The sequence below is a fragment of the Aquarana catesbeiana genome, linkage group LG06 (assembly GCF_042186555.1).
Source record: "Aquarana catesbeiana isolate 2022-GZ linkage group LG06, ASM4218655v1, whole genome shotgun sequence".
In the NCBI taxonomy this organism is placed as follows: Eukaryota; Metazoa; Chordata; class Amphibia; order Anura; family Ranidae; genus Aquarana; species Aquarana catesbeiana.
The window spans coordinates 327,261,307-327,275,343 of record NC_133329.1 but is presented as its reverse complement, the minus strand read 5'-3'; the positions used below and the strand labels follow the sequence as shown (position 1 = coordinate 327,275,343).

At 42.9% G+C, this 14,037-nt stretch overlaps 1 protein-coding gene across 3 annotated transcripts in view; it reads left to right on the top strand.

Annotated features, from left to right (window-relative positions):
* The window catches only part of OSBPL6 (oxysterol binding protein like 6), a 347,856-nt gene that overhangs the window by 324,185 nt on the left and 9,634 nt on the right, over positions 1-14,037 (top strand). For all 3 annotated transcript variants that reach the window (XM_073633825.1, XM_073633824.1, XM_073633827.1), the window contains 3 exons: positions 545-689; positions 8,206-8,350; positions 11,183-11,309. In XM_073633825.1, the coding sequence (XP_073489926.1) occupies positions 545-689; positions 8,206-8,350; positions 11,183-11,309 (417 nt within the window). The remainder of the gene's footprint in view (positions 1-544; positions 690-8,205; positions 8,351-11,182; positions 11,310-14,037) is intronic.

Here is a 14,037-nt window from a genome sequence, read left to right as displayed (position 1 = left end):
TTGAACTGTTTACCCCATCCTTCAGGTCGTTTATGAACAAATTAAACAGGATTGGTCCCAGCACAGACCCCTGGGGGACCCCACTACCCACCCCTGACCATTCTGAGTACTCCCCAATTATCACCACCCTCTGAACTCGCCCTTGTAGCCAGTTTTCAATCCATGTACTCACCCTATGGTCCGTGCCAACGGAAGGATTAAGGTTAATAGATTGGTTTGGCAAGATGTGCACAGACTTCTGGGTTGAATGACAGCAAGCATCATTCAACTCAGAAGAGGACATATTGTGAGTGCAGGGTGTCATGTACCTCTACTTTGAGGGGGTGTCACTAAGGTGCTCTGCATTCACAGCATTATGATGCAGAATTTATCAATACATCATCACATTTGCAATTTTCATGCTGAGCTAATGCTATAAAAATCACCTTAAACTTTACCTCCTTATCTAGCAAACACTGAGAACATAGAGGATCCTTGTTACACTAGACATGTGCATGCAAGATTGTAGCACATCTGTTTTAAAACCAGATGAACTTTTTTCCAGGTATGGAGATTGTTACGTCTGGAACAAAGTTACGACGTGCATACACAACATTCTGAGTGGAAGAAGATGGATAGAACATTATGGTGAGATCACCATACGGAACACAAAGAACAGTGTTTCTATGTGTAAAATGACATTTATCAAGGTAAAGCAACCACTAATCATTGTAGTTATTGGTTTGAAATAAGTTGTTAAACACTTCCAATACTTCAGGAGTAATATCATACCATCCCAGGCCCAGTTCACAAATGCTGTAGTGATATTCTCATTTTATAAATGTTGTAATACCGGACTTTATTTTTCCACTGGCTGTACGTAGAGGCAATACTGCCCTGGGCACATGAAAATTGCTATACTCTTTTGTACAGGCTCTAAACTTATGTGACTGTTGTCTTCAAAATGAATACCTGTATATTCTACTGGAAGCAACAGCCTAGCTGCTGTATTTGAAGAGCTACCATATAAAACTAGTATCAAGGCTACCGGATGATTCTTAAACTGGCTTCTTTGCTTACCTTGGGTGATGGTCAGATTCCCTGTCCCTGGTTACTTGCCTGATACAGTTTAGTGCCTGGAGAGTCTGGCAGGGCTGTATATGGATTACAGCTAGCACACAGAGATCTTTTGTGGCAATATCCTTTGCATTGTAATTTGAAGGGCTACTACTAAACTGTTAGGCTTCAGTTAAGCTCACGCAGAAAAGTTAGAGGATTGACAAAAGTCAAGGAACATACAGCCATCTAATTCCTTAAAGTCATTAAGTGAAAAGATCTGTAAAAAGCCATACCTGTAAAAGATAAGTTAAATATTTACCTTTCCCAGTGCCTGCGTACCACAGATTTCCACTGTAATCAGTATAATGGTTTCCCAAAGTTCACTGGTAAAATGGAAACTCCGGGTATCTTCTTGGTCTGTCGCAATCCTCACTGGTTACTCCTGCTGACCTCTGTTGAACTTGTACACCAGTACTGTCTTCTGTAAAACAAAATTTGGATCAGTAAGAAGAACCAATGAAAGCTGTGTGTTGGAAGGGGGTTTAGGGTGGTCGTCATGTCCTTCATATTTTCCTCCTCGTTGGGTGCCAAGCAAGGGTTACATGAGAGGCCTACCCCTAGGTGGGATTTTCTGGGCCATGCTAGGCACCTGTGACAGGTTCACTTTATTACATTTGGGATACCTTTTACTCTTGTGCCCTTTTAATCAGTCCCCTGGGACATGGCTGAGGCTGCTGTGGGGGAATACTCGATCTTAAGGTAGGCCTCTACTTTTAGAGACTTTTAGAACGTACACCGTGTACACTTAAACTGCAAATGTTCTGTGGTTAACTCTTAGGTCCCTATGACAATGTACACCTTCTCCGTAACTTGCATTTAGGAGGTACAGGCTGAGCCTTGTCCACAGCCACCTGACCAGCGTTTTCCACTACCATTCCCCAGTAGCGGAGTAGGCCTGCCGTGCACCTTGCGCGGGCTCCACAAGCGCACCTAACTCTTGAACCCTGTACAGGATGGGAACCTCTGCATTGCAAATCCACTACCATTGCTCTGGGAGAAAGACCGCTGGCAGGAAGGAGTGCTGACAACACCCTCTTTCTCTGCTAGAGCCTATTCTACCTGCAACAGGCACACGCTACCAACAAGCTGCTTGACCAACATACTTCTGCACCTCGTGGGTGTTGTTCTCCTCACTTCCTTATGGGCACTGGATCTTTCTCTTCTGGGAAAGCTTCTCTCTGGGGTTCTCGGCCCCCTGGACCCCTCCAAGGGGGAAGTGAAATGTCATGTTGTCTTTTGCAGGTGAATGTAACATTCCCCAACATTTGATCCTAAGCAAACAAAATATCCTTTCAGAACTTTTACAGAACTCTTGATAATGAAGAAAATTGCCTAATCTAAAAACATTCAAGCAGAGAGGAAATAATATGAGGGAGACCTCTGCACTGTATAAAGTGTATGGAGATTCCTGTGCTCACTACTGACAGTTTAATGAATCAGCCACTGCAAAGAGTGAACTGCTAATATGGAAATGGGTGAATGCTCTTTAACCACTTGCCGACCGGGCCATAGCCGAAAGACAGCTACAGCGTGGTTGGCTTATTCTGGGTGCACGTCCGTGGGACGTCATGCCAGAATGTTGCTCCCGCGTGCCCCCTGGGGCACACACCCAGGAACATCCGTGACCGCCGGGTCCTGCATCACGGATCACGTCATGACGCCGCTTCTTCCCCTCCCCTCTGTGTACCGAGGAGAGAGGGGGAGAGATTACAGCAGCGCTGTGGGTTGGATGTGTAGTGCCCACAGCGCTACTCGCTGCCAATAATCTGCAATACTCTGTAACACTGTGCAATACTCTGCCAATACCCAGCAACACTGTGCAATACTCCGGCAATACTCTGCAACACTGTGCAATACTCTGCAACATTGTGCAATACTCTGCCAATACTTGCCAATACTCTGCAAAAAATTTTAACAGAAACAAAGATTTATCGAATTTTCAGTCTTTTTTGATTTATAGCGCAAAAAATAAAAAACCCAGCGGTGATTAAATACCACCAAAAGAAAGCTCTATTTGTGTGAAACAAAGGACAAACATTTCATATGGGTACAGTGTTGCATGACTGAGTAATTGTCATTCAAAATGTGAGAGCACTGAAAGCTGAAAATTGGTCTGGTTAGGAAGGGGGTTTAAGTGCCCAGTGGTTAAATTGGTACTAAACCGCAAAGAAAAAGTCCCCCACAAAATAGCATAATGTGCTAGTATGTATATGAAAGACTTACCTTAGAACAAAGCCCTCCAGCGGTGTGCTGTCACCGATGACAGGACTTCCATCTTCACCCAGTCTTTCTTCCGGGTTTGCGGGCTTCAACAATTTCACTGGCCGAGCCGTGATGATGTCCAGTGGTAGCTGGTGCTCCATCATGGGGGGTGGGGGTGGGCGGCAGACGGACCTGACTACGACCCTCTCTCCGGATGACACTGCCTTACCTGCAGGCTCTGGGCTCTCCTTCTCCTGTTCAGCTCCTCATCCGGGTACTGTGCTGGGCTTGCTCTCCCATGACAGTGGCTTCCATCATCCGTCTCCTCCGTGTCCAGGCCTCCATGTTCCCTCTCGGTCTTCTTCTCTGTCTTCTTCTCTCGGCTAATCGGGTCTTCGGAAACCAGAAACAGGAAGACATTAGCGAATATTAATTTGCTAATGTCGCACAACAGGGTTGGCTCAGGGCACAGCCCGAGCAAAACCCTTTTTTTAAGCCAATTGGAGCCTCAGGCTCTAATCATGTGCTTCTACAAAAAAAAAAGAAACCCATTTAAATCCATGCCTCTGGCGCCCTGCATGTAGATTAGGGGGGCAGACGAATTGATGGGGGGGGCCCGTGTGCCCCCTATGGACGGGCCACCACTGATGACGTCAAGTCACGGCTGCAGCATGGCTCTGTCAATGCATGGCACGCCGTCCATTCAGAGCACAGTGCGCATGCGCCTGTGACGTCACCGCTTGCTACTATAGTAAATATCTCCTAAACTGTGCATGTTTACTTTAGGCTTACCTGTAGGTACAAGTAAACAAGGTAGGCTTTACTACCACTTTAACTCTTCTAGTCGTACATTCTTAAGGCTTTTTTCTGGTAGCTCTGTTCAATTAGTGTACCCTAACCTATGCTACCATAGAATACTTGGCATTCTTTAGGATCTCCCTGGAAGAATGGTGACATGGTATCCTGTAGTAAGGCAGAGGTAAGACAAATATACTGCATATACTAGGTTTCTTTCTCTACAATTTTTTTCTTCTTTTTCAACCCTAAGGCTGCTATATATATGGAGTTTGGGTCCCTTCTATCATAAGCAAATCTTCTTTTTTTCTGCAAGGTCCACTTTATATAGCTGTCACTCTTATGCCACGTACACATAGTTACATAGTTACATAGTAGGTGAGGTTGAAAAAAGACACAAGTCCATCAAGTCCAACCTATGTGTGTGATTATGTGTCAGTATTTCATTACATATCCCTTTGTGTTGCGGTCATTCAGGTGATTAATAGTTTCTTGAAGCTTTCAATGCTCCCCGCTGAGACCACCGCCTGTGGAAGGGAATTCCACATCCTTGCCGCTCTTACAGTAAAGAACCCTCTACGTAGTTTAAGGTTAAACCTCTTTTCTTCTAATTGTAATGAGTGGCCACGAGTCTTATTAAGCTCTCTTCTGCGAAAAAGTTTTATCCCTTTTGTGGGGTCACCAGTACAGTATTTGTAAATTGAAATCATATCCCCTCTCAAGCGTCTCTTCTCCAGAGAGAATAAGTTCAGTGCTCGCAACCTTTCCTCATAACTAAAATCCTCCAGACCCTTTATTAGCTTTGTTGCCCTTCTTTGTACTCGCTCCATTTCCAGTACATCCCTCCTGAGGACTGGTGCCCAGAACTGGACAGCATACTCCAGGTGCGGCCGGACCAGAGTCTTGTAGAGCGGGAGAATTATTGTTTTATCTCTGGAGTTGATCCCCCTTTTAATGCATGCCAATATTCTGTTTGCTTTATTAGCAGCAGCTTGGCATTGCATGCCATTTGCTGAGCCTATCATCTACTAGGACCCCCACACACAGTCGGAATTTCTGACAACAAATGTTCGATGTGAGCTTGTTGGAAATTCCGACCATGTGTAGGCTCCATCGGACATTTGCTATCGGAATTTCCGAAAACAAATGTTTGAGAGCTGGTTCTCAAATTTTCCGACAAAAAAAAACTTGAGGTCTTAAAATTCCGAGCGTGTGTACCCAATCGAGCAGAAGACTCGCACTGGCTATTGAACTTCATTTTTCTCAGCTCATCGTACGTCTTGTACATCACCGCGTTCTTGTCAGAATTTCCGACAACATTTGTGCAACCATGTGTATGCAAGACAAGCTTGAACCAACATCCGTCGGAAAAAAATCCACGGTTTTGTTGTCAGAATGTCCGATCGTGTGTACACGGCATTATGCTTCTGGATTTCCCAGGGTGCATTCTACATTGTAAAGAATATTGGGGGGGGGGGGGGGGGGTCCATGATTGGCCTTGTAATTGCTGTTGGACAGTACTGGAAATTCATATTGGTGTAAAGATGTAGCGTTTTCCTTGTTTGCCTCCCATTCTACTATAATATACAATATAGCCTCTGCAGTTTAGTTTGTTAGCTGGCTACCATAGAATCTACATAGACCTTCTCTGTGCAGTGTGATGTCCTGTATTTCAATGCTTATTAGAATCAACATATAGAAAAGCATTCCCTGCACATTATACAAAACTCCCTTTTTTTTTTCTTATAACCTCGCAAATTGGTGTCCCTTAGTAAAAAATTTGCAATATGAGAAAATTATATATCTAATCAGTGCCGATTATGTGCCAGGCTATTCAGGAACACATTGCCTTAGACCAAGTCCTCTAATAATGTCTAGAAGCATTGTTCAGGCTTGATTTATACAGCAAATTCATGTATTTTAAATGATGTATTATTACCATATCTGTGTCAAGTTATTCTTCTGTGCAATTTTACACAAGGTGTTATCAGCCTGAATAGGATGTAATGATGATTCTTATCATGCAGATGAATACTGTAAATGAGCAACACTTTCTCATAATGTCAGTAACATAGTAATAGAGCCTCACAAAGAGATCGCTTTGCCTTAATTCTCACTAGAACATCTCTAGCCATTTCTGAGTCTTGAAAATAGTAGCTGGTTAGGAGTATCATCATCTATTGACACAAAGTGACCACTTAAAATGTGCTTACAGGCATTGTACAGGAAAGACATTAAAACAGCAGGTTGATGAAAGTTAACATTATAGGCTGAACTGTGTGTCTATAAGTATCGTTGTTACAATGGCATCTGAAAGTAAGTGGGATGTGTTGAAAGCAGAAAAAATGGGCAATCGCAGTTTCTTGTGTATGGGGCTGCATACTTGCAGGCCAGTCACGGTTCCCATACTGACCCGTGTCCCCAACCGAAAGCACCTACAGCGGGTACGTGAGCATCAGAACTGGACCACAGAGGAATGGAAGAAGGTAAAATAAACAAAAATGCAGCGCTCAATGGGACCAGTAGTAAAGAACTATTGCTGATGGTATAATCAATAAGGTTCATTTATTGGATGCATGCTGAGATTTGAAATTAAAAACAACTGTCAATGAAAAAATGAGATGATAAAATTTTTAGACTTCATAAGCACAACTCGTTATCATGGTTGAAGTAATCCGAAAATTAGTATATATACCACCATGACTTCCAGATGACAAGGGGTTAATGTCAGCAAGTGTGCTCCAATCCTAATTGTCAGACCCAATGGCTCCATGTGCATGGAGAAAAATAGAGGTGGAGAGACACCGCTCTCTAAGGTGCACTTAGTGGCTGTATTGCGGATATCAGACCCGCTGTGATCCAGGAGGTGTATTGTAGATCACGCCTCTAAACGACCTTGGTCAAGCTGGCTGATCAGGCTGGCTGGAACCTGGCGTGCTGGAGGGCGCTCTGGATGGCGTGTACTGTATAAGGAAGCCAGGAGGCAGGGTCAGGGCTGGAAATGAGGAGTACCAGGAAGCTAGGTGGATCGCAAGCTCAAAGTAGCCGTGGCGACCGTGACTTACATGTTTCACGCTCCTGCGCTTTATTAGCCCTGACCCTGCCTCCCGGCTCTAGGATTGAGTGCGCGCCATCCAGAGCACCCTCCAGCACGCCAGGTTCCAGCCAGCCTGATCAGCCAGCTTGACCGAGGTCGTTTAGAGGCGCGATCTACAATACACCTCCTGGATCACAGCAAGTCTGATATCCGGAATACAGCCACTAAGTGCACCTTAGAGAGCGGTGTCTCTCCACCTCTATTTTTCTCCCTGCACATTGAGCCATTGGGTCTGACAATCAGGATCGGAGCTTGGAGCACACTTGCTGACATTAACCCCCTTGTCATCTGGAAGTCATGGTGGTATCGTATATACTAATTTTCGGATTACTTCAGCCATGATAATAAGTTGTTTTTTAAGTCTAATAATGTTATCTCATTTTTTTCATTGACAGTTGTTTTTAATCTCAAATCTCAGCATGCATCCAATAAATGAACTTTATTGATTATACCATCAGCAATAGTTCTTTACTACTGGTCCCATTGAGCACTGCGTTTTTGTTGTCTACTTTTCTTCCAGAAGTTTGCAGCTGCACTGGTGTCCAGCTATTCCTTGCATAATTGTTATGACATGACAAAAGTTTCTAATGACTGCTAGTTTTAGCGCTTCAGAACTGTTTTCTGCATAGAAGAATGAAAGATGTTTTCTTTTGCATCATGTGGATTGCTGGGTGCGTGTGCATCACTTACCTAAGGAAGAGATAGCACCAGGATGCAGTATGGGGAGAAGGCAAGCCGGCGGAGGCAGTGTGATGCTTTAGGCTAATGTTCTGCTAGGAAACCTTGGCTCCTGCCATTCATGTGGATGTTACTTGACCTACCTAAACATTGTTGCTGACCAAGTACGCCCCTTCATGGAAGCAATATTCCCTGATGGCAGTGGCTTATTTCAGCAAGATAATGCGACCTGCCACACTGCAAAAATTATTATTGTTATTATTAAAATGTCTGATATGATTATTTAATTTTTACTGAGCTTTATAGTATTAATTTAAACTTAAATCTTTTAACAGGGGAACTATTGGAGCTCCAATGTAAATGAAATCCATGGAGTGGTCATGGATCAAGACGGGAGGGTTGTACATCGGCTGTTTGGGAAGTGGCATGAGGCTCTGTACTGTGGAGATGCTCCTGCAGCTAAATGCATATGGAGGCCAGGTACAAGTTTGGTAATTACAACCTTGCGTGGCTTTGGGCTCGTCCCCTGACAGCGTTATTGTAACAAAGAGGTAGCTTACCGTTAAAGAGGTTTCCATGGAGGAAGAAGGATTTTATAAACTAGTTTTAATAAACCTCCACTTCCATCCACTTTCCACCCCCAAAAATTCACTTCTCGGCCACCATCCACCCCCCCAAACTTCCATCCCTCACTTTCCAACTACCCCCTAAACTAACATCACTCACCGTCCACATACATTTTTACATAGGGCACATATATGGTGTCAATAGGACACATAAAAATTGTATTGTTTTCTATGTTCTAATGCTTTGTTTAGGTGCACTGCATAAAAATGTGACATATCTGCATTCTTGCGCTGTGCAATGCACAGCACTATATGCCACCACAGTGGATTGCAGTGAGCTGTAGTGCTAGGGGTTGAATTAAAGTGGGAGAAAACTCTCATGCATGACTTTTACCTATAGGTAAGCCTGTAAAAAGGCTTACCTATGGTTACTGTAAATATCAAATAAATTAAGAGATTTACTGTAGATGCAGCCTGTGACATCACCCCCGCATGCGCTCTGAAGGAATGGCATACCCGTGCCATTCCTTCAGAGTCCTTTTGCCGTAAACTGTGGCTCCTGCACGCATGTGCGGTAGAGACGTCATAGCCGCTCCAGCCACTCAAGCAGCCGGAGTCCGCAAACCCGGAAGGAAGACCAGGTGAGGATGACAGCGAATCACCTTCAGCGGTGACAGGGCCCCACTGGACAGCTTCATTCTAATGTAAGGTTTACATAATGTGCTAATATGTGATGCATACTACATTGTAAAAATGGGAGGAATATTTGTACGAAATAATTAATAAAAAGATCAAGAAATTGAAAAAAATAGCTGCTAGCACAGGTCAATAGGTAAACCAAGCAATAAATAATATAAAAAGTGCAGCACTATCAAACATATATGAACATGATTCAAAAGGAAATGAACATAATAATGATGAAAAAATCATCAATGACAAAGTCCATAAATAATCAAAGAGAGAAAAAAAAAGTCAATATGAAAAAATATTTTTCATATTGACTTTTTTTCTTTGATTATTTATGGACTTCATTTGTCATTGATTTTTTTTTAATTATTATTATGTTTATTTCCTTTTGAACGATGCATACTACATTGCCTTGCAGGTTTAAAAAAAAAAAAAAAAGCCAGTGGTTTACTACCACTTTAAGACACTATACAACTTTTGTTGTCTGATTTCCGTTAGATTTACCAAAACCATGTAGTGCAAGTGCCTGCCCTGATTGCATACAAATTGAAACTCCTAAGGTTTGACCTCATATTTATATGGTTTTGGTAACTCTGAAGGAAAAAAAAATCTACAGAAAATTGTATAGCGTGTATCCAGCTTAAGTCTCATTTTAATAAAGTAAGGCCTCTTTCACACGGGGGATCCGTATGTCCGTTTTTCATCCTTCCGTTTTCGGATGAAAAACGGACATACATGTATCCCTATGGAGCGTCGGATGTCAGCGGTGACATGTCCGCTGACATCCGACCTGCTCCGAAAAGTGTAACGGAGGAAAACCCTACTTTTCCATCCGTTTTCGGATTGGGTGACGACGGACTCTACGGTCCGTCATCATCCGATCCCCCATAGGGGAGAGCGGCGCTCTGACAGGTCCGTCGCTGCACAGTGTGCAGCAACAGACCTGTCATTTTCCTACTCAGCGGGGATCGGTGGAGCGATCTCCGCTGAGCAAGCGGGTGTTCACGGGGCGGATCATCACTGATCCGCCCCGTGTGAAAGAGCCCTAAAGAAAAAACTATGTGATGCATTGTAGCAATCACATCCTACACAATGCATAAACAACATGCACACATTTTAGTGCATAAAAGTTCAATGGAGTGTTGGCCTTAATATATGTTTTAAAGAAAAAACACACTGGATGTGTTGTAATGTCGCATCACAGTGCACAAAGCACACAGCACTCCTGCAGTTATGCCTGATTAATATGTAAAATAATGCTTTTCTCCCTTTCACCTAACAAAAATCTTTATCACCAAATCTGATTTGGTGATAAATCTAGGGGGCTATTCTCCATTGTCACATGATGAAGCAATTTTTGTTTTTTTCACTATTTCTTACACAGTTACATTAATATTACCTTCTCTGTATTTATCACATAGAATTCATGTTAAAGAGAAGGAATGAGACATCCTCAAATTTTTAATTCCTACTGGATGTATCCCTGTTTAATAAACACCACACTAGGAAAATTCCTATCACCGGCTTTTCACAGTTCATTAAACGCACAGCTATATGTTAGCAGTTCAACTAATCTGAGCATTGACATTAATAATGCATAGTGAACAGATATGAAGCAACCATACATTTTCAAGTGTTGATATAATACATCTGATGTATTACTTGACTAGCAATATCAGTTGTTTAAATCACCAGCATTGTAACGGAAAGCATACTACAGGGGTCTCAAACTGGTGGTCCTCCAGCTGTTGCGAAACTACAAGTCCCATCATGTGTCTGCCTGAGGGAGTCATGCTTGTAACTGTCAGCCTTGCAGTGCCTCATGGGACTTGTAGTTTCGCAACAGCTGGAGGGCCACCAGTTTGAGACCCCTGCAACATTCACAAACTGGCCTGCTCTTACAGTTCAGTAGGAATAACATGGCCCAGTAATGAGTTTTCTGAAGGTATGGCATCTCCGTCTGTACACAGGTCATTAGACCTGACATATCCTCAGATTTCTATGAAACCTCACAATAACCTAAGCAACAGATGATAACTTTTTTTTCTATATTTTTCAGGTTCAATGCCAACCAACTATGAACTTTATTATGGCTTTACAAGATTTGCCATTGAATTAAATGAACTAGATCCTGTAATGAAGGATTTCCTTCCAAAAACTGATGCAAGGTTTCGGCCTGATCAAAGGCAAGTGCTTATTTGGTAGTGACAAGCCAAGCTATTCTAATCTTCCCCTGGTGTTGATAACCAGGAAATTAAATCACTTTAGGACATTCACATGTAGTCTCCCATTAAAGGGAGACTGTTATGAAAGATTGAAGGTGACCATTACTGAACTCTCCTTTGAGAATGCCAGTTCTCTGGTTGTCATTCTGATGCTTTGATCTCTATGCTCTGAGTCAATGACCCAACACACACACACACACACTAGCACAGCAGGAATGATTCCACTCAATGTGGATGGGGAATTGGGTCTTTTTTTTTTTTTTTTTCATTTAACCCGCTGGTTGAAAAAAAAAAAAAAAGAAAAATGCTAATGTAGTTTTAATGCAGTTTTATCATTTTTTTTTCCTAATTGTGCATCATGATTAGACATGTCAATTAACAGGGTACTCATTTTGATAAATTGTCTTCAGAAGCAGTTTTATTTCTTAGGCCTCCTCATTTAAGCAGACAATGACTCTGCTCCACCCCCTTTACCCCAAAGAACAGCCATTTAATAAGGCCTCATGCACACTGGACTTTAAAATAACATTATAAAAACTACAGTAGCTCTAGAGGGAGTTTTTCAACATTTTTTAAATGTTTTTGCAATAGTGCTAGCGTTTTTTTTGCGTTTTTCTCGCGTCAGCATTTTTTAGACCTTTTTCATTTTTTTTTTTTAAAGAAAAATCAATGGATCAAAAACACTGGTGAGCCACGTTTTTGAGCGTTTATCAACGTTTGTCAGCGTTTATGCGCGTTTAGCATTTTTTGTGGTCAGAAAAACAGATCCTGAACGCGATTTTAGGGCGTTCAGACAACCGCCCATAAACTCCACTGCTGATAAACATCCAAAAACGTCCATGTGTGCATGGATACATAGGATAACATGGAGGGGAGTTTATGGGCTGTTAAAAAAAAAAAACGCCCAACTCCCAAAAAGTCAGTTTTATGAGCTTCAGTGAGCATGGAGCCTAAATGTGATTTAGTGAGAACCCCTGTCTGGTGTTCCTATTCTGTCATTGCTCCAGGATTGTCCTACTTATATTACCATTCAGGTTCACGTCCTTCTGCAGGGACACTGCTTTGTTTAGCGATGAAGCTTCCCGATGAGCTGGGTTCTAGATGCTGGGGCTTAAAACGCAAATGACATACATTTCTGGCTATTTGTAGCTGTTGGTGACTTGGGTATCAGTGTATGCTTACACATACTAAGTCTGCCTTATTGTGGATGGTTTGTACCAATATTGTCTGCATCTCCCAGCTCCTGGATATAGAGGAGTGCTGGAGTGGGCTGTGCCCCCCCCCCCCCCCCCCAGATTTTCGTTGTGCTGACCCCCCCTCCCCTCTCTACCCTAGGGCTTTGAGAGTGCAGTCACTGATTCATGAGCCAGTCTGATGGGGACAGTTGATGTCAGAGGGCACTCTGATGGGAACATTTGATGTAAGGGGGTGCACTGATGAGGACAGTTGATGTAAAAGGGCAGTCTGATGGAGCAATTGATGTAAGGTGGCACACTGATGGGAACAGTTGTAAGGGGCATTCTGTTGGGGAGAATTGATATGGGGGGGGGGGGCACTCTGAGCGGGGCCAAATGATATAAGGGGGCACTCTGATGAGGAGCCTGAAGGAAAAGGGTACTCTGATAGGTACACTTAATATAAGGGGGCATAAGGTGGTGTTCTTCATCCGAATCTAATGACCTCCTAACACTAGTGTTCCTTATACCCTCCTACATTGCCTCTGCACTACCAGTCAGGCATTACTTACAGATCATGACCAGTGATATAGAAGCGCACTGAGTGAACAATACTGGTTCCCTGCATCTATAACAGACTGTCATTGACTCACACACAGTGTTAACAATAGCCCCCTACTTGTTTTACTGCACCCCCTGATCAAATATGCTAGATCTGGCCTTGTCCTGCTCACTTCTGTGGTCGGGCTCCAGCAGGGCTTGTTGTGATAGTGTCAGTACCTGTGTCCTGGATGATTTGGTATCATCCCACATACAAAGACACCATCAGTAGGAGACCTAAGATCTGTTTTTGGATTTGCTGGTGGGACGGGACTCCTTTGTCTTAGAAATTGAATTATTCTCATCATCTATGCAAGTCTCAAAGAATGGGGGACACACACACTGTTCTGTCTTCATTGGTCATTGAGGCTATAAAATGGCAATTTGTTTTCTCCCCCTGGAGAAAATACAGTGCATTCGATATTGGCAGTCTTGGTGTCTTGGTCTTCCTACAAAAAGGTGGTATAGAAAGCTGCAAGTTGGAGGTTTATCAACAGGTTTATCTGCCATTTCAGATTGGATTTGGCAGCAGGCCCTTCCATGTCTTTGGGGGACTTGCTGCTCTTGGTGGCCTTGATGGCTAGATGAAATTTAAGGAGCATCATGCTTTTGTGTTTGATATCTTGTTACTAGTAATATTCTTTTGTATGCTTACATGAGGAGGGGCAGGAATAAGTAAAATGATGTACTACTTACCGTAATCTTCCTTTCCTATACCTCTCTTTATGGAAGCATAATCCTCCCTCTGATTCTGTCATGAGTTATAGGAACACCATGGGGGGGGGGGGGGGGGGGGGTTGTTAATTAGGTCACCTTTTTTTTACTATTTTAAGGGCTATCCTAAGGGGGCAGAACACACCCATTGTATGCTGACATAAGGAGAGGAAAGTTATGGTAAGTATCTGATAACAATT